The sequence below is a fragment of the Euprymna scolopes genome, chromosome 43 (assembly GCF_053919585.1).
Source record: "Euprymna scolopes isolate OS-2025 chromosome 43, ASM5391958v1, whole genome shotgun sequence".
Classification (NCBI taxonomy): Eukaryota; Metazoa; Mollusca; class Cephalopoda; order Sepiida; family Sepiolidae; genus Euprymna; species Euprymna scolopes.
The window spans coordinates 48,791,351-48,812,457 of record NC_136524.1 but is presented as its reverse complement, the minus strand read 5'-3'; the positions used below and the strand labels follow the sequence as shown (position 1 = coordinate 48,812,457).

Sequence of the window (21,107 nt, the reverse complement as noted above, 5' to 3'; positions counted from 1 at the left end):
ATCCATACAGATTATGCCTTCATGAAAAATTTGCCATTCTATACTTTAAAGAACCCCAACATCTATTAAACTGTAGGAGAGAAATAGCGAACAACTGTGCTCACAGGATAAAATTTACTCTAGGATAGCGATACAAAATAATTTAAAAACTAACAAAAACAATAGAAAATAAACAAACAAAATAAAAATAAATAAACATGCATATACACAAACTATCAGCGGAATATTCAGTGTAGCTCAATCACCATATATATTTTATAACTTACTAACTAGCTCTACCTACGTATTGAGCACTGTTGAAGTAAATACTTAAAGTTTACGCATAAATTTATACTTTCGTATATTAATTTTATGTGAGTAAACGAAGTAGTTATATGTGTATATATATATATATATACACGCATATATTGTTTAATAAAATACTCATGAATAATTTATTTGTTTAATAATATTAATATTGTTATGTTAATCCTTTCTGCTAGTTCACGTATTGTATAATGTAGTCTATTCTCAATTAATGTTTTGATTTGGTCATCATTGTTCATTCAGCCATGCTGTGCATCACAACACAGGTGAGTTCATGCACAACACAATAGTGTCAGAACCATTTGAAGATTGGTGAAGACACCTGGGGAGGTCAGCTGAAACACACACCATCAAAGCTGATGTCAAACCTATCACTGGTTCATAGGTCTGCAATGTTCGCTGTTGGTTCTTGGATTGGTTGCCTATAGCTATTTTGACTGCTACGGATTGTTGTGTGTCTGGATTCATCCAGGATGCGGTGTGTTCTATGGGAGGAGCCGGCTCAGCCGATACTAGGTGAATGTCACCAAAGTCAAGTCAAATCAAGTCATCTGCCTACATTCTTCGTAATCAAGGCTGAAATCTCCAGCCTTAAATTTTGTGCTTATCCTTTTTTGTGGTTTATAATACACTAGCAGGGGGTACCCGGCGATGCCCGGGTGTCTTGAGGTAAATCAAAACTCCGGGGGGGGGGTTAAATAATAATAAAAAAATGTTTTGGTAGGTGAGTATGAGAATCGAACCCGTGCCCTTGAGTTGAAAATTAATGTGTGAAAAAAAAAAACATGCGATGTTACCATTAGGCCACCGCGACATACAGCGTAGACGTGTTTGAATTTATTTATCTAACTATAACTATAAAAACAGGTGTGCGTAATAAAAGTTAACTTTGCTGCTTCCATTTGACCTAATTAAGAAGGTCAAATAGAAGTCACGCAGCGTAAGCATCTGTTCCCAGCGCATTGCCGCGAACACGTCCGTTTGAGTTTAGTTTCATTTTATTTATACTAAAAAGCCCAATCAACACGCTAGAAGCCAAAATAACAATAATTTTGTAAAAATCGACATAAATAAATCTATACGCTACGTGCTTTCCTAATTCCTAGATATTATGATATAGGACCTATATACACAGTTTTAAGCGATAGTAATGACCCCGGGAGCGCGGGCGAAAGAAGCCTTTTGAAGACATACACGAAATGACCACACACATTTTGCCTTTTATATATATAGATTTAAGCTTTTAGAGAAGTAGAAAAGCATCAAGTATCTTAAGTAATTTATCAATTGTGGATTAATATTAACTAACTAGACTTTTTAGCCTGTTAAAAACAGGCAAAAGTTATAGTCCGTTGAGTTATAATGAGTGCTGCATGCCAAATTGATGGTCAAATATGGTTCATTTTGCGCTTGGTTTTGCATTAAATACTAATCCTATTAATCCATAACTGTGCAACTGACGGATACCATAATACTTAGTTTGTTGTATGTTATTGTAACAAAGGTCCATACAAAATTTCAGCTAGATCGCTCCAATAGTTTCTGAGAAAAAGTGGAACAGACAGACAAACTAAGAGAAATCTTTACTTATATATAAAACTCATTTTGTCTGTGTGTGTGTCAGAGAGTGTGTGTGAGTTCGTTTCCTATCGATTCCAAAGTGGCTGGGCCGATTTTTATGAAATTTTCACATACATGTACTTTATATATCTGGGAGTTTTCTTATATAGGTTTTGCATGGGAATATCTCCGATAAGTATTGAAAGTTGATAATCAAAAATATCCGATTAAAATAGGAACACTCTGATTTTAAACAAAGTTAACACTCTGATACAGCCTAACATCACAAGTGCATTTGAGGAGTTTTATTACTACACAAGTAGACGGGCTTGGTAGGTTCTTTGATAAGAGAGGGGCGTGTATGAAATGAATGTTTCTGTTTAGAGCACAATTAAATAATAATACGTGACTTTTGCATTTTAAAATTTAATTCAAGCTATTATATGAAAATAATTTTATAAAATCAATAGTAGATTCTGTACACTGTAATGTAGACTACAATGTATTGTGGACTACATCACTGCAGGGAGGCACAGGGAGCTTCCTCCTGGTACACGGTGGTGGGTCCCAGACTAGAACAGGCAATCAATCAATTTGATTGAAAAATGGGTTATTTGATGACAATAAAAGTATTGGTAGTATAAAAAATTTGTTGATCTTTATTCAATCCCAGACAACGTCGAGTCTCCCTGCTAGTCTAATATAGATATTAGAATGTTTATACAATAGATATTACAAGTACAGCAATATTGCTCGCAACAACGCCTTCATCAACCCCATGCTTGGGCAAGTTAGTAATCTTGGTGTACTTAAAGGACAGAGAGTTGTACTTTTTACAGACAGTACAACAAGAGATTTCCGTTTTGATGGTCTGTCTGGTTTTAAGTAACCAAAATCAAGTTCCTAAAATGGTGCCTTACAATCTTACATTATTCAAACGGCTCAAAAATAAACACAAGTTAAATAATCTTTAACTTTCTCTTTCAAAATATAACTTGATGTATGTGCTAGTCAAAAAATGTAAATATACTGTATCTGTCAATAATTTGACGTGTTCAGGGGTCCATCCTGGGCGCAACTCTTTTCCTGATCTACATTAATGATCTTCCAAATCACATCCTTACATCATTTGTAGACATTTATGCTGATGACACTACCATTTATGGTAGCACATCTAAGGCTGTAAACGACCAAGTTCTCTCCGATTCTCTCTCCTCTGATCTTGAGCACGTAGTACAATGGGGAAAGGAGTGGTTGGTTACTTTTAATGCATCTAAAATCAAGCTTCTCTCTTTACATTATCAACACTCTGATCCACATCTGGCATCAATTGAAATGAATGGCTCTCGTCTTCAGGAGGCCTCAAGTTTTGACAAGCTTCTTGGCTTGACCGTTACTCCTGATCTTAAATGGAACATGTACATCAAATCTGTTGCCAAGGCCACTGGAAAAATGGTGGGATCTTTCTATCGATCCAGTAGATATCTCACTGCTGATGCAATTCTCTATCTATATAAGAGCCAGGTATGTCCTAGAATGGAATACTGTTGCCACATCTGGGCAGGAGCTGCTAGAAAGGACTTGTCCTGCCTTGTTCAAAATAGACTTTGTAGCCTCGTAGGAGATGTCCTTTTCTGTTCCCTGCAACCTCTATCTCACAGAAGAGATGTTGCGAGTTTGTCTCTGATGTATAGTTATTTTCATGGAAAGTGTTCGATTGAGCTTCAGTCTATGGTTCCCCCTCACCAAACTTTCACAAGAAACACTCGTCTAGCTGAAAACACTATCACTAATTCCCCCCACTCTTTATCTGTGCCTAAACCTAAACGTAGATTCCATGAACAAAGCTTCTTTCTTAGAAGTGCACGCCTGTGGAATTGTCTTCCGTTTTCCTGCTTTCCGGCTGACTACAATATGGTTGTCTTCAAGTCTAACGTAAACAAGCTTTATCGTTATTTTCATGACAAGTGCTTGATGATGAGCCGTTCCATATAAGTTAACAAATTTACCGAATTGATTACTATATTGTCCAATTTCTACTGTACACGCTTTAACCCTCGTCCTCAAGTGGCCTCTTGGCCTTGATAATGTGGGTTATGCCTGTGTAAAAAAAAAAAAAAAAAGTAGAGGGGTAAGTAGGGTGTTAAATACAGGAATTAGGATTGCTGGATTTTTATTGGCTGATGCCGGGTGTTCATCTCATATATAGTCTGTCATTCTTGTCAGGCCATATAGTTTGCAATATTTATGTGGTTCATGAAAGGACGTCACATTCAAGGAGGAGAAGGAGGAGATCCCATTTTTCCTTTGAGAAATGCATGGGTTGCTGGTTAAAAAAGTCTATATATACGTTATTTCAAGATACTCTATTGTATTATTGATTTAAATAATAGTACTCCGTTCTGATGGTAATATGAAAGTGATAAATGTAAAAAAAAAACTTTTGTATTAATTAATTAATTAATTAATTAATATTGGAATTTTCATGAAGATCAGATAATTTTCTTCCGTACCGTTCTGTAACCTAAAGCATCTTCACCGTACAGTGTACATATCTTTTTTTTTAATTGTTTGCAAAACATTTTTTTGACGTTATTGAAATAGAAAAAAGCTTCAAGTTCCTAAAATGGTGCCTTAAAATCTTACATTATTCAAACGTCTCAAAAATGAACACAAGTTAAATAATCTTTAACTTTCTCTTTTAAAAGATAACTTGATGTATGCGCTAGTTAAAAAATGTAAATATACTGTATATAGTGTTCCCAAGGTCCAAATACCTTATATATCAAATTTGAAGTTTGCAGACCAAATATTCAAAGAGGAGTTTAGTAGAGACTTTTTGCGCGCGCACACACACACACACACACACACACACACACACACACACACACTGAGTCGGCACTGCCTAATTCTAGTAGCAAGGAAGTCTAAGAAGACTGGAAATGCTGCCGAGATAAGCGGAGAGCACATACAGCACCTGGTATTCCCAAATTGTCACCCATTTTAGTACTGACCAAGCTCAACGATTCTTAACTTTGGTGATTTAACGGGAACTGGTGCGTCAGCATGATTAAAACTGCAATTTGATGTTGTTAATAATATTAAATGTTTTCACATATTAATCTAAGTACATAAGAGCATGAATAATAATTGTGTTATATCTTATATTTTATTTCAGTCCACTGTAAAAGATGAACTTTACAAGTATCTTCTTGAAAGCGATATTATCATATACGATATCACACGAGATGTAAATCAAATTGATGAAGCAGTTTGGGCCGTATCAGGTAAATATCGCATGAAACATGCATTTTCTTTTAATTATTTGCGATGATTTTAGTGTGTTTTTTTGTCTTGTTATTTTCCCACAATGCATTTCTTTTTTTTTTATACTCATCATTTACTATACTGCTTATAAGACCTTCTCAATTAAAGAGTCATGTTCTACAATAAACTGACATGTGGATGCACAGAAATGTTTAATTCAATTTGTGTTCACCACGAAAATATTTCTCTTTAACTCTATCTATCTATCTATCTATCTATCTATCTATCTATCTATCTATCTGTATGTTTGTCTGTCTATATATATATATATATATATATATATATATATATATATATATATATATATATATATATAGATTGATGGCTAGATAGATAACTATCTATCTACCTACCTATCTATCGATTAATTTATCTATCCCCCCTCTCTCCCTCTCTCTGTCTGTCTGTCTGTCTGTCTCTCTCTCTCTCTCTCTCTCTCTCTCTCTATATATATATATATATATATATATATATATATATATATATATATATATATATAAGCCGGGGGGGGGGTGGCCCGGTTATAAAATATGCTTATTTTAATTTGTCCAGATTTTGTATATATTATCATACAGTCATGATTTCAGAAGTAAAAAAAAGAAAATTATTTAGGTGTCATCAGCAAGAATCAAAACTGAAACTGTAGCATTCAAAGCTGGTGACGTTTCCACTATACCAATGTGACATGCATATGGACTAATTAAACATTAAAAATAAACTAAGATGAATGTACAAAATGTTTAATGATTTTTTTTTTCAATTTTGACCCCTTTTTGACCCCTTAAAAACAATCTTAACTGGCTAAAGACCCATAAAAGATTGGCCCATAAAAAATCCAATCATTTGAGGGCCCTAGTACTGCTCTGTGACTTTTAGTTTCAGAGGAGATAGAATTTAAAAATATGGAGACCGAGAGACAGACTGACAGACAGACATATAGCCGTTTATATATATATATATATATATATATATATATATATATATATATATATATATATATATATATATATATATATATAAATTAACTGAAATTTTGAAATACTTTCAGATTACAGTTTGTATAATACTGTAAAATTAAACTCCATATAAATATTAATGTCAATATTTATAAAACAATCCCAATCAGATTTTATCACTGTGCTTCTATTGTTTTCATTGAACCTAACTGCACCATGGAATATCCGTTTTTAATCTTGATTTCTTTTAGATTTTTCATGCAAGCTTTTTAGTTTTTCAATGTATGTGCTAAATAACAAAATTTTATGAGTCCCTATAAACATTATTTTTCCAAAAAAACACTATCAATAATTCTCCCCACCCTTTATCTGTGCCTAAACCTAAACATAGATTCCATGAACAAAGCTTCTTTCTTAGAACTGCATGCCTGTGGAACTGTCCTTTGTTTTCCTGCTTTCCAGCTGACTACAATATGGTTGTCTTCAAGTCCAATGCTAACAAGTTCTTGATAAGCCGTTCCCCTTAAGTTAACAAATTTACTGAATTTCCATTACTGACAATTACTATATTGTCCAATTGACTACTGTACACTCTTTAACCCTTATCCCCGAGTGGCCTCTTGCCTTGATAAGTGGTGATGCCTATGTAAAAAAAAAAAAAAAAAAAAAAAAATTTCCTCTGATGAGATGAGCCATTTGTTGAAAATTCATGGATTAAAGAGAAAACTTTAAATTTTTGTATTCGTTGTTGAAGAATAAATTTGTCATAATTTTTTTTTTTTAATTTACTGAATTTCACTCCAAAATTTACCCATGATGCACCATTTATTTTATTTATTCTTGTCACTGACGTTGTCTGCCCATCTTTCCTTTTGTCTTCCTTTTGACTGACTTCCTTGTATTATGCCTTCAACATTATTATTACTTTACATCAATATATTGTAAACCCACGTTTACAGGATTGTATACATGCTGGGATTCGTTTTGCCCTACCAAATAAAAGATTAATTTTTTTTGGACCCTAACGCTTCAAGCCTTTATGATTTGTTCTAAAAGAAAATTGGATAAAGAACAGAAAATTATTACTGGCACTTTATCCAATAATGAGTACCCCCTCGATGTGATTAGGTCAGTCATCAAAAGGAAAATAACTGATTTTTCCCAAACAAAAATCCATACGGTGACTAAATGTCCGATTTATATTCGTTTACCATGGTTAGGATCAGTAAGTGAGAAGTTTGCCACCTAAATCAGCTCTACAGTTGAAAGATGCTATTTTGCTTCAAATGTATGTGTTCTGTTCTTTACGAAACTGATAATGATATCTTGTTGCAAAGACGTGCTACCTTGCCATCATAATAATAATGTAATTTATAAATTTAAATGTAGTTGCAGTGCTGACTACGTAGGTCAGATGTTGTTAAGACTTGATAGTAGAGTCCAACAGCACGTACCTAGCAAAAGCAGGAATGGGACTTACCTACCCACAGACGTTCTTATTAACACATCTGGGTCTTCTATAGCTGAACATTTGTTTAAAAACCCGGCATGTGCTACAAACTTTAGTACTTACTCATTCACTATTTTGAGTTCTGCTCATTCGACCTATCACCTGAAGATCTTGGAGACTATTCATGTTCGCTTGAAGAAGCCTTCACTCTGCAGAGAGAATGTCTCTTAGGTTTGAACGTGATCAGTCTCTAGGTGATATCATGATTGCAATATATATATATATATATATATATATATATATATATATATATATATATATATATATATATATGATGACTTCCTGACAGAAAGACCCATTTTGATGTTCATGATTAAAAGTGGGGGGGGGGGCTTAATGAAGGAGGCCAACTGACTAGTTTCGCCCTCACTTTTCATAAACTGGATAGTGAAATTTCCTTTTTTTTTATTAATAAAATCGAGTAGAATGGGAGATGATATGTTTAAAATTAAATGGGAGACTATATGTTTAAAAAAATAGTGATATAATGTATTAATCAGGCCAGGGGGGGGGGACTATAGATTAGAGCTCAGACGAGCACTTTCTATGAAAATAATGACAAAGCAGAGGCAGGCTCACAACATCTCTTCTGTGGGGAAGAGGTTGCAGGGAAGAGAAAAGGCATTCCCCATTATGCTACAAAGTCTGTTTTGAATTCTGCCAAGGCAGAATAAGGTGCTTCTAACTAACAGCTTCTTCCCAGATGTGGCACCAGTACTCCATCCTTGGATGTGCTTGGTTCTTATATAGGTAGAGAATTCGTCCATTCACGCTATCTATTGATTCTTTTATTTTGTCTAGCTTTTCAACTGGTTTTGTTGAATTATGCCTTCAATGAATGGTCTACATATGCCCTACACTGGAACAGTTAACGTGACCAAACAATCTCAAGACTTTATATTTGATGGCAGAGGATATTGATGGGAGTGGGGTGACAATAAGTTTCCGAAACTCTGCGATACTGAGGTGATTAAATATTTTATGATCAGTAATGAAGCACATGATGCAGTTCTAATTCTTAAAGTTTGTCAAAACGCACATGAAGTCCTATCAACTTTATCAATAAATTTTGAAAGGATATTTTTGAAAGAAACAAAAAAACAGAAAGAAAAAAAGAATATCTAAAATTATTTAAAACTGTAAAATTAATCTTATCAAATTTTGGTCAACTTCAAGAATTAGATGAAATTATCTCCCCTTGCGCCCCCCCTCCCTTTTTCGTAGCTGGAAATTGCCATGATGGCTCCATCACGATCGGTCTCACTAAAATTTTATTTTCCTCTGTAAAAAAAAAAAAGAAAACTATTTCATCAAATTAAACGATTTTTTAAATGAGAATTTCATTCTATTATGGGCATGTACATCTAGAGATTTTTCTTTATCTTTGTTTTAAATGCCTTTGCTAAACTGCACAAGCATCAAATATGTTGCTTATATGTATAAATTCTAACAGAAACAGTAATTTATCTGAATCTATTTTCTTCTCTCTCTCCATTTTTTTTTAAAAGAATTACAGGCAGATCTAGATAAAATATTGAAACCAAAGACTTTCATCTTGATTTCAACTGTTCTCACTTGGGCCAAAACTAAGCCGACAGATCCAGTAAGTTGGTAATATCTTCTACTCTTTTTTCTCTTCCGCTATGGCAAATTCGAAAAAGCTAATGCACTACCCTTTTTTTCTCTTCTCGTCGGATTACTTTATCATTTCCAGCTGACTATAACATGGTAATTTTCAAGTGTAATGCGAACATGTTCTTGTTGAACCATCCTTTTAAATAAATTAATTCCTATCCAAATTTCACCATCACCAATTAACACGGTGTTGTCTCACGTGACACCCATTAACCCTTATTCTTAGGTGGTCTCTGGGCTTTGCTAAGTGTTAGCACTATTGTGAAAAAAAAAAATAATATCTTGAATTTATTATTCATCAAGAAAAAATATGCATTTTAAAATGGGTAGAAACCATTGCATGAATGAAAATATTTTTCAATAAAGTAAACTTGAAATGTAAATCAATTAAATCAATTAATGCTTCTCATCAGAAGAGAAAAGGGCAAAATTATATATATATATATATATATAGTCTTGGAAGTTTTTTAACCTTTAAAACTATAAAAAAAAGAACTTATTTAATTTTTATATTTTTTATCATTCGTTAGAAAACTATTTAGTCAGTAAGTCATTTAATCACCTGCAATCAATGCATCAACTTGCTCTCTCTCTCTCTCTCTCTCTCTCTCTCTCTATATATATATATATATATATATATATATATATATATATATATATATATATATATATTGCCGTCCAGACATTAATATAAATGTTAGTTTCAATTATATCATTGGCCGTGTAGTTTATTCCTTGCTAATGGAGTTAGGGATGGCTTTGTGGCCGGGTTCGAATCTCCTAGTCGGCTGTAAGACCAAGCTCCTATCATATCATAAACGCTCTGATCCCCAACTGGCATCGATTGAAATGAATGGCTCTCATCTGGGCAGGAGCCGCTAAAAACAGTCTATCCTGCCTTGACAGAGTACAAAATAGACTTCGTGGCTTGGTGGGGATGCCCTTTTCTCTTCCATGCAACCTCTCTCCCACAGAAGAGACGTTGCGAGCCTGTCTCTATTTTATCGTTATTTCCATGGCAAGTGCTCATTTGAGCTCCATTCTCTGGTCCCCTCTCGCCAGTCTTTCACGAAAAACACCCGACTAGCTGAAACCACTGTCAATAATTTTCTCCACTCTTTATCCGTGCCTAAATCAAAAGATAGATTCCATGAACAAAGCTTCTTTCTTAGAACTGCATGGATGTGGAACTCTCTGCTGCTTGCCTGTTCCCCCCCCCCCCGGAATTCAACTTGGATGTCTTCAAGTCCAACGCAAACAAATTCCTAATGAACCGCCCCCTTAAGTAATGATACCTTATCAAATCCCCAATACTAACTATTACTTCGATACTATCCCAATGATTACTGTACACACAATAACCCTTATCCCCGAGTGGCTCCTGGGCCTTGATAAGTGGTGACCCCCCCCATGTAAAAAAAAAAAAATCATAACTCCCTGCACTTATGATTCCTAAAAGGATGAAACACTAATGCTTGTAGGTATATATATATATATATATATATATATATATAAGAAATAAAACGAACTGTGCCGCGCCGGAGACTTCTTGAATCTGCGCTTATCGCAATTTCAAGCACTATTAAACAGCGTGGAGGTTTCTATAACATAGCGCCATTAATAAGTAAACTGTTATTAAAAGAACATTATTTAACTGTGGACACAGGTTAACTTTCTCACACCATTCAAACACCCCCTGTAATAATAGTATTATGCTTTTTTTCTAAACAGTTCACTTTTTGTAAGTAAGAAAAAAAAATACTTGAGCTGAGATCAAAACCAAAACCTAAAGACAGCAAGCCAAGTACGATAACCATTAGGCCAGCTTGGCAGGATCTTTAAAAAGTGTTTTCAAACCTACTTATTATTAACATAAGGAATCTGTCATGTGAACAATTCACATATGCGCATTCGTGAAGGAGTTCGCAAACAGATAAAAGTTCAATAATCCCCATGAACCTATTTTTCAATTAGCAGCACTTATTTCCGGATGAAAACCAACTAAAACGTTTTATATATCCAATATCCAATAGACCAAATTTCATGTCTGTAGATCAAAGATTCATTGAGTATATAGGTTGAGCATTGTCTTCATACATACACATTCTCACTTTTATATATTGTTATATTGGTAGAGAGGCTGGTTGATATCGGTTGATAAATTAGGAAATAATCATAACAGAATAAGAAATAGTTTTTGTTATCTCTTAGGGAACGCCTACGGTGAATGGTGAATTTAAATTTAAATATAAATATGAAAGCATGCAGCCCCCCCCTTCCTTTCGGTGAGCGTGAATTTAAATTGAATAAAAAAAAATGAAATAAATAAATAATAATAACAAACAAATAAACACACTAGCGTTCGAGGCGTACACATACACCCCTCCCTCCCTCTGAAAATGCAATGCGCGAGAGATCCCACTATCAGCGAAGCTAATGAAAAGGGAAGAGAGAGAAAGAAAAAGTGAAATCAATGCTGACGAATAAAAAAAAGCAGTTTTTGAACTGAGCATTCTTTTTAACGGTGATAAACGATAGCGTTCATATAAAAATATTGAGAGGCAAGAAAAAAAAAGAAAAGAAAAAGAGACTGCGGAGAGCAATGAAGGTTGTCAAATGAACTGGTTGTTTTGTTTACATTTGAGCGAATAATGAATCAAAAAAAAAATAACAAAAATTCGCTCTAAGCCGGTGATGCTTAGGAATGCCCAAAACGCAGTGTAAACAGATTTCCCTGAAATAAACAGGAGTTGAATTTTTTCGGCCAAGAATGGACATCATGGAAAGTTCATGGCGAAGATATTAAAGATGAATAAGAAGAGGGTTGCAACGAACAAAAATATTGTTATGTCGACGGACGTCCCCATCCAAGAAGTAACCAAACAGGAAAAATCTTGTGAATGATGAACTTTTCGGAGACATTATGAAACACGAAAGTTTAATTGGATAAAGTTAAGTGAATATTATGATTTCCCCATCCCGATATCCCCTCTCCTTGTCCTTGGCCGAGCTGTCATACCATAATGGAAATGGTATGTACATTTTCTCTTATATTATTTTTTTTGTTTGTCACCTTGTTTTCTTTTCTTTCTTTTATGATGTTTCCTTTTTTTTATCATCCGAACTCACCCCAACCTATTGCGGTGTAATATTAAATTTAAGGATGTTGAATCAAATTTGTGTTTTAAGATTTTAGTGTTGTGTCATTCTTGCTTTGAGTTTGAATTGTTCCGAACAAAATGTGCTAATGAGAACCTCAGAAAACATGTCAAATAGGTCACAAATTGTGGACGACACTTTACTTGTCATTATTTTATTTTTATTTTTATATTGTGTTACAGACTACAAAGCGGTGAAGCGAAAGCGCTGACCTAGAGTCATAAGATTCTTAGCAGGGGACATCCACCCCGACTCAGCTTCATACCAGTCTGTAACAATATATATATATATATATATATATATATATATATATATATATATATATAGAGAGAGAGAGAGAGAGAGAGAGAGAGAGAGAGAGAGAGAGAGAAAATAAAAAGGAACAAACCGTATTATGTGTTCATCAACGTTTCGTCTTTATTTCGAGACTTCCTCTGGATGAATGAAATTAAGAAACCAAAAAATATACCAGTACAAAATATTTGAAAATGTTTCACGTGCACAGTGTGACGCAGTTCTATTTCAGAGAAACGGAAAATTGATGTTGGAAATTCAAAAAGGAGGGAGGGGCTGGCGCTGTTAAAGAGAAGGAAATTTTAGTGACGTCATATAGTCTTAATTTAATTTTAAAACTATGAACGCAAGTTTATATTCTTATTGGGAAAAAGATATATCTGTTGAAATTCAAATATAAGTTTGTAACAGAAATGAAATGAGTGTTTTTTATGTAATTTATTGATTGAGATTATGTGTTAATTATTACAGGGGGTGTTTGAATGGTGTGAGAAAGTTAACCTGTGTCCACAGATAAATAATGTTCTTTTAATAACAGTTTACTTATTAATGGCGCTATGTTATAGAAACCTCCACGTTGTTTAATAGTGCTTGAAATTGCGATAAGCGCAGATTCAAGAAGTCTCCGGCGCAGCGCAGTTCGTTTTATTTCTTATATATATATATATATATATATATATATATATATATATATATATATATATATATATACCTACAAGCATTAGTGTTTCATCCTTTTAAGAATCATAAGTGCAGGGAGTTATGATTTTTTTTTTTTTTTACATGGGGGGTGTTTGAGTTCTTAGACTCGTTAGATGAAATAAACGAAGTAGGTTATACGTTGTATAAAAAGCAGATAGATGATTACACTGCTTCAGTGGATTTATTAGACGAGCAAATTATTAATGCCTATTTAATTGAGGGAACAGAAGATGAGGAGATTAAGGCATTTAATAGGGATTGCGCTCTTAATCGAGTGAAGGTTTTGGAAAAATTGTCTAGACTCAAGCCTTCGGTAGAAGTAAGGGATAGTGCAAATCACAAAGTCTCTCTTATTAAGGAAAAACGTCTGGGGATGACGCCCAAAATTGAATGTCCCGAGTTTAGTGAAAAGGATTTAGAAAACGATATATTAGCCTTCCTTAATTTTCAGCGGGAATTCGAGAATAGCGTAGTGGACTTAGAAAATGACGCCCTGAGGTTAGTTGTGCTGAAAAACCATTTGTCTGGCTACGCCTTTCAACTGGTGCGGCACCTCTCTATATCTGAGGAAAACTATCGCATAGCCACCGACATTCTCGCGTCAGAATTTCTAGATAAGGACAACATTGTGGATTCTGTTTTTTCTCATATATTGGGCATAGAGAAGTTAAGCAACCACTTAGTAGCAAAGAAGTTCTTGAATTCTGTTAAGGCTCAGGTTCACAAATTAAATAGTTCCTTCAGTTTTAATTTCTTGGAGATGAACTCTCCCGGAAACAAGTTGTTAAGTCATATTGTTTTTAGTAAGCTGCCCACTCTTTTTAGGTCTGAGTTGATTCATAAAATAGGAAATAATTACCCTACCCTGGAAGACATACTAGACCACAGTTCGGAAATATTTCGAACGATTGAGTTTTGTAAAAATAAGCAAACATATCCTCGGAAGGTGGCTAGTATACCTAAGAAAACTTTTTCTCCTAGGTTCATGGGTTCGCCAGATGCTAAAAAACCTTCCACGCTGGAAAACTTTCATATCCAGTCTACTAAGATTGGATTTAAGTGTAATTTTTGTCGAACCAATAACCATAACGGTAATTCCTGCAAGTTTTTTCCTTCTCATGCTGAGCGGTTGAGGAGGTGTAAGGAGATTGGCTTATGTAGCAAGTGCTCGAGCCCTTCTCATGCAGAAGAGTCTTGTCTTTGCAAGGGTAAGGAGTATGGAATGTGCTGGCTATGTAATAAGAAGGGCCACTGTAGAGTGTTGTGTCCTTCTGTTGGGGGTGAATCTACTGCTTCTAATGCTTGTTGGCACTTGAATAGCTCTTCGTTGCTGCCTGTTGTTGAGGTTGCCGTCAACAATGGATCTGGTGAAAGTGTATCTTTCAACTGCCTTATCGACACTGGTAGTGAGCGATCCTATTTGTCTGGAAAAATGTTGGATGCCTTTTCTGATATTAATACTCCCATGAGAGATCGTAAGTTTCTGATTAAGACCTTTTTGGGAAAAGAAGTTAAATACTTGAAGGAAGTTAATCTTCAAGTGAGGTTTCCAAATTCATGCCATTCTGTGTTGTTCTTGGTGGATGATGATATGGACCTTTCGTTTCGTGTTCACGGATTGAATTCTGTGGTAGAAGACCTTAAGAAACATCAGGTCAAATTGGCTGCTAATTTCTCGGAGTTGAGAGATGACACTTTGCCTGTATATGGTTTACTGGGTGTGGACGTGCTTAAGTTTTTGGGACCTATGAATTTAAAGGAGTTTAGAGAGGGCCTTGTGTGGGAATTTCCCCAAGGAATGGTTTTGTTTGGTGATCTGGCGGATTTTGGGTCTCCTCCTCCCAAAGACCTGGAAAAGGGGTTGGAATTGAATTATGCTCAAGTCGTCAAAGAACACTCTGTGTGCGACCTCACTCATGTATATTTTGTGTTGAACCCCAAGTCTGTGTATACTGATCCATTCAGTTGTTTTGAGGAGTCTACTGTTGAGAGAACTGTGGAAAAAATGCTTAGTTTGGAAACCATAGGTATTGTTGAGGAGGAATTCAGTGATTTCGATAAGAATATGATTGAGTCCTTTCGCTCCTCCATTCACTTCATAGATAACTGTTACTATGTCAGTTTGCCTTGGAATGAAGAAAAATTAAAGTCGGTGCCTGCTAATCATCAGGTGTCTTTGTCAGTTTTGAATCGCGTATCGAAGAAGCTGACGGAACAGGGGTTGTACGAGGATTATTGTCAGGTCTTCTTAGACCAAGAAAAGGAAGGAATAATTGAAAGGATGTTGGTTACTCCTTCCGATTTTAACAAATATGTATGGATTCCTCATCGACCGGTGATAAAACAGGATTTACAGTGCACCACCAAGATTAGACCGGTCTTCAATTGTTCTTTGAGAACCGGTGGGAAACCTTCTTTAAATGACTGCGCTTATTCTGGTGTCAATATGTACACTGACATGCTGGATTTGCTTTTGCGGTTTCGGATGGACCAGTATGTTCTACTGGCCGATATTCGGAAGGCCTTTTTAATGATTCATTTGAATGATGAACGTGACAGAAATAGATTGTTTCTTTTTAAGATTGGGTGATGAGTTGATCTGCTTTAGATACAACACTCTTATATTTGGCTTTGTATCCAGTCCTTTCATACTGAGCTACATGGTTCGATATCATGTGGAGAAATACCCTCCTGGTCTTTGCAGGGAGATGCTTTTGGGCCACTTCTATGTGGACAACCTAGTGAAAACTCATAATTCTGCTGAAGTTCTGATGCAGCTGTATTTGGAGGCTGTTTCTGTTATGGGGGAAGGTGGATTTTCCTTGAGGAATTGCTGTAGCAACAATGAAGTGCTTGCTAAGCAAATGTTGCAGGATAACAGTCTCTCCTCCCATGGTTCTGACACTGAGAAGGTATTAGGCTATTTGTATAACCCCTCCTCTGACAAAATGCAAGTAAGTTCTTGCATTGAAGGAAGATCAGTATCCTCTAAGAGGGATATTTTGTCTGTAAATTTCTCTGTATTTGACCCCCTTGGCTTAATGCTCCCTGTTACTATTAAAGGTAGGATCCTTCTTAGTAAATTGTGGAAGTTGAAAGTATCCTGGGACCAGCCGGTCCCACCCGACATTATGGTTGACTGGGAGAAGTTGTATAAGGATCTGGTACGTATCAGGGAGCTTGAATTCGACCGTTACTCCGTGGCTTCCGATTCTTCAGCCACGTTGATAGTGTTTTGTGATGCCTCGAACCTGGCCTATGGAATCGCGGTATATTTACATCAGCATGGAGAAGCCAGACTGATATTCGCTAAAGCCAGGGTTGTTCCCTCTGTTAAGAGAACCTTACCCACCTTGGAGCTGTTAGCGGTATATTTATGCATGAAGCACATTTCTGTTCTGGTGAAAATACTCCCTTTGGAAGTGCTCAGTTCTGTGATTATCGCTGTAGATGCACAGGTAGTACTATCCTGGGTTTTATCTGACAATGTCCATACGAAATGTCAATTCACTTGTAACCGGTTAAAGGATGTAAAAGCGATGGTAAAAAATCTTAGTGATAAAGGTTTGACAGTGAAGTTTAAGTATGTGAAGACTGATGACAATCCTGCTGACTTTGTCACGAGGGGTATGTCCCTGAACAAATTTAAAATGGTTTTTACTCGTTGGTTATTCGGGCCTGAATGGTTGAGAGGAGATAACTTGATCTGGCCTAGTTATGACCTTAATTGTCTTAATCCGGCTAGCCAGATGTTGATCAGTACAGTTACTGGTTGTGAACCTGTCATTCAGGGCAGTTATATAATTGAAGTAGAGAGATTTTCTTCGCTGAAGAAGCTCATTGGAGTTTTGATTGCAGTTTTTCGATTTATATAAAAAATGAGAGGTATTGTTCTTGACTCTAGTATTAAGGCGAGATTGTACTTGCTCAGAATGACACAAGGACTGTTCCTTTCTAAGGAAAAGGGTTATTTGTCTAAGTCTGATGGCGGTGAAGCCCCCCCTTTGGTTTCTAAATTTAATTTATTTTTGGATGATGAAGGATTGATTCGCTCACGAGGTAGAATTGGTAAATCTACTTGTTTTTCTGATGCAGTCCTTCATCCTATTCTGCTTCCCAAGTCTTGTCATGTTACAAGTTTGATAATCATGGATTGTCATTTGAAGTGTAAGCATCTGGGAATTGCTGCTACGCTTAGCAAATTCAGAATGTTGGGATTTTGGATACCCAAAGCTAGACAAGCTATTAAAACGGTGATATCTTGTTGTGTCATTTGCAAAAAATATAACACTCTTTCCTTTAGATATCCCAAGGTTACAAATTTGCCTAAGCATCAGGTTAATTTAGTTAAGCCGTTCTTGCACACCGGGATCGATTTTACTGGCCATTTGTGGGTGCATGAAGGTGATGAAACTAAAAAGATGTATATTTTAATCTTCACCTGTTTTAGTGTGCGAGCTATACACTTGGAACTGTTGCCTGATATGACCACTCAGTCTGTGGTTTTGGCATTTGTGAGATTTTTCAATTTTTATGGGGTCCCTTCTCACATTTATTCGGATAATGCAAAGTCCTTTGTGGCGGGTTGTGACCTTGTCAAACAGGTTTATTTGTCTGACGAATTTAGAGGGACAGTTGATGCCCATCTTATCAAACACCAAACGATACCTTTATATTCTGCTTGGTACGGTGCTGTGTGGGAAAGATTAATTCGAGTTGTAAAAAGTTGTCTTTTCAAGGTTATGGGACGTAGGAAGTTAAGTTATTTTCAACTTTTGACGGTTCTGTCAGATGTGCAGGGGTCTGTTAACGATCGGCCCTTGACCTATCGTTGCTCTGATGACTCTGGCTTGGAGGTGATTACTCCTAATGCCTTTGTGCATCCCTTCCATAAAAACTCTGTGTTTTTGTCCTTAGAAGAAGATTGTTTCCAGGATAACCCCCCTAGTAAAGAAGATCTTATTGAGAGTCTGGGATGTAGAGATGAATTCTTGAATCGTTTTAAAAGGCTATGGTATGAACAATATCTCTTGGGTCTGAGGGAGTTGTCGCAGGATCTTTACCAATCTGATTTTGAAAATATGATTAAGCTGGGTGATGTCATTTTGATAAAAAACCCTATGAAGCCTCGTCCTTATTGGTCGTCCTTGGGAAGGGTGGTTAATCTAACTTCTGGGTCGGATAGCTTAGTTCGGTCAGCTTTAATCAGAAGGAGTGATGGCAGCACTCAGGAACATTCCTTAAGGAACTTGTGTCCTTTAGAACTTTCCATAACCCACTCTCACCAAGCTTCTAACGATGGAGAGGGCAATTCACTGAGATCGAGGACTAGTCGGGACAGGGAAAACTTTCGGTCTAGGCCTGTAAGGTCTGTTAAATCTTTAAATGAAAGAAATCCAGAATACGTTTGGTATTAGATTGTTGTTTGAGGATTTTTTCTTTTTGTCTTTTTTCTTTTTAGGGAGAGTGTGGAAATTATCTTCCACCATCTTTCTTTCCCTTTTTCTTTCCTTCTTTCTGCTGCTCTGTTCTTCCTTCCTTTCTTCTTAACCCCTTTCCTACCCCCTTCCCTAGCTTCCCCCCTTTTTTATGTCACCTGACTCCCTTATGCCCGTTGATTGGATGAGACGTTTTCGTGCTAAATTGACACACGTGTGTGATATTTTTGAGTTAAGTGGTCAGTTGTGAACAAGGCGTCGTGGAGACCAGAACTGTCGAAAGTATTCCCTGTCGGTCGCGGATAAAAAGGGACGCCTGGAAATTACTAAGGCGTTGAACAACTCTGTCTTGACGAGACATTAAAGTCGTTGAAAAAAGAACCTAGTTTTCTAAGACACTTGAAAACTAAATTAATTATCGAGAAAAGATAATTGAAGTTTTGAACGGAAGAACCAAGTTTTCTAAGACACTTGAAAACTAAAATAATTATCGAGAAAAGATAATTGAAGTTTTGAACAGAAGAACCAAGTTTTCTAAGACACTTGAAAACTCAAGAATATTCTGCCTCAAGAAATTTCTACCTTGCTGAAAGGACTACGAAAACGAATTTCCAGGAAAAAGAAAAAAAAGGGAACTTTTTAAACAACACAAACTCAAAAAATAAAACCCCCTAAGAACGAACTTTCTAAATGTTCCATTCGTGAAAGGGCGCCCAGAAGCTTCCAGTAAGTGCTCCCCTCCTTTTTTCCCTCCTTCTTCCTCCTTCTCTATCTCTCTTTCCTTCTATTTCCCTTCACTCTCTCCCCCGTTTTGGTTACTACTACAAGGACACTTGTAAGCCAGATGGACATCTTTGGCAGCCCATAGACGTCACAAACTTTTCCTTTAGATATCTTAGTTAATAAATTCTATTTCTCCTATTTTTCTCTTTTTGTTTGTAATTTTTTCCTTCAGTTTCGGAGTTAGTAGTAACGATTAATTGTTTAAGAAGAATTAACTTCCACGGGAAAAAGTGGATAATAAAATTTCTTCACTATTGCAGCTGCCTGTGCGACTGTTATACTTGCGATATTCAATCCGATGGATTAGGGTTGCTTCCGACCCTATTCCATTGGGGTGAGGTGTAGTCCTGCTTAGTCCTAAAAAGTGTACCCTTTCACCAAGTATTACCTTCTCTCTCTGAGAAGCTATTGATTTATTGCTGAGCACCTGAGGCATCCCTACTGGGGGATGATGACATGTCTGTTCGTCACAATTATTTTGCAGAGCTTTTGGGAACACTCTAGGGTTTTTTTTTTCCCCCACCTCACCAGCTTTTGTCCTTGTGCTATTCCTTCTTGCTGTAGGAAGAAAGTACATCAATGGCTGCAAGTACATGACACAAAGGTCAAACGTCAAATAATCAATATCATTGTTATTTGTTATATTTATATGTCACGCTTATGCCAACAGCGTAACTACACAAGCGCATAAATATAATATATAATTGAGCACATCGGAACTCACACACGCATACATGAAAAAATATTGTGCTCCCTCTCGACATACATACTCCTGATTAACCTAACAAGCAGCAAAATTCCACTTCTTCACTGTTGAGGTCCCTAGATGCTGGAAAGCCTTCTATTCTGATAATTTCTTCCCTCATTCGGCTAGACTTTGGAATTCCGCTCCCTGTTTCTATGCTTCCCTGACTGTACTAACCTGCTGAACTTTAAAAGTAATGTGGGCAGACATCTTCCTGCTTAACTCCCCACAGTTTCCTGTTAGACATGATCCCAGATTGTAACCCCTTACGTTCCATGTGGCAATATGCATTTTTGGGGTTAGGAAAAAAAAAAAGGTTAAAAAACAAACAAAAAAACAAAAACAAACAAAAAACGAACACTCAAAGAGCAATGAAACGCATACATACAAAATAATAGCAATGTGTTTTGTGCATCAAAAAATAAAACGCATTTAGCCAAAAACAAGGCTAAGGATTTTTATCCTCAGCCCCCCAAAATCAACAGAAATTAGATCATTTCTGTTATGACATGGTCCCTGTTGATTGCTGTGTGATGTTAGTTCTGCACAGTTCTAGGAAGTACACCCTCCCACGCATTTCCCTCTCTCTTTGAGAACGGGTTAATGGCCTGAGGCGCCCTTACCAGAGAATGCCACAGGGCTGCCCAGACAGTTTTTGCAGGTCAGATTGCACTTTCCTGGCGAGTGCAGAC

The 21,107-nt window shown here is 36.2% G+C and overlaps 1 protein-coding gene across 3 annotated transcripts in view; it reads left to right on the top strand.

Annotated features, from left to right (window-relative positions):
* The window catches only part of LOC145268330 (adenylate kinase 7-like), a 107,186-nt gene that overhangs the window by 32,383 nt on the left and 53,696 nt on the right, over window positions 1–21,107 (top strand). For all 3 annotated transcript variants that reach the window (XM_080123821.1, XM_080123822.1, XM_080123820.1), the window contains exons 3-4: window positions 5,045–5,153; window positions 9,168–9,262. In XM_080123821.1, coding sequence (XP_079979947.1) covers window positions 5,045–5,153; window positions 9,168–9,262 — 204 coding nt within the window. The remainder of the gene's footprint in view (window positions 1–5,044; window positions 5,154–9,167; window positions 9,263–21,107) is intronic.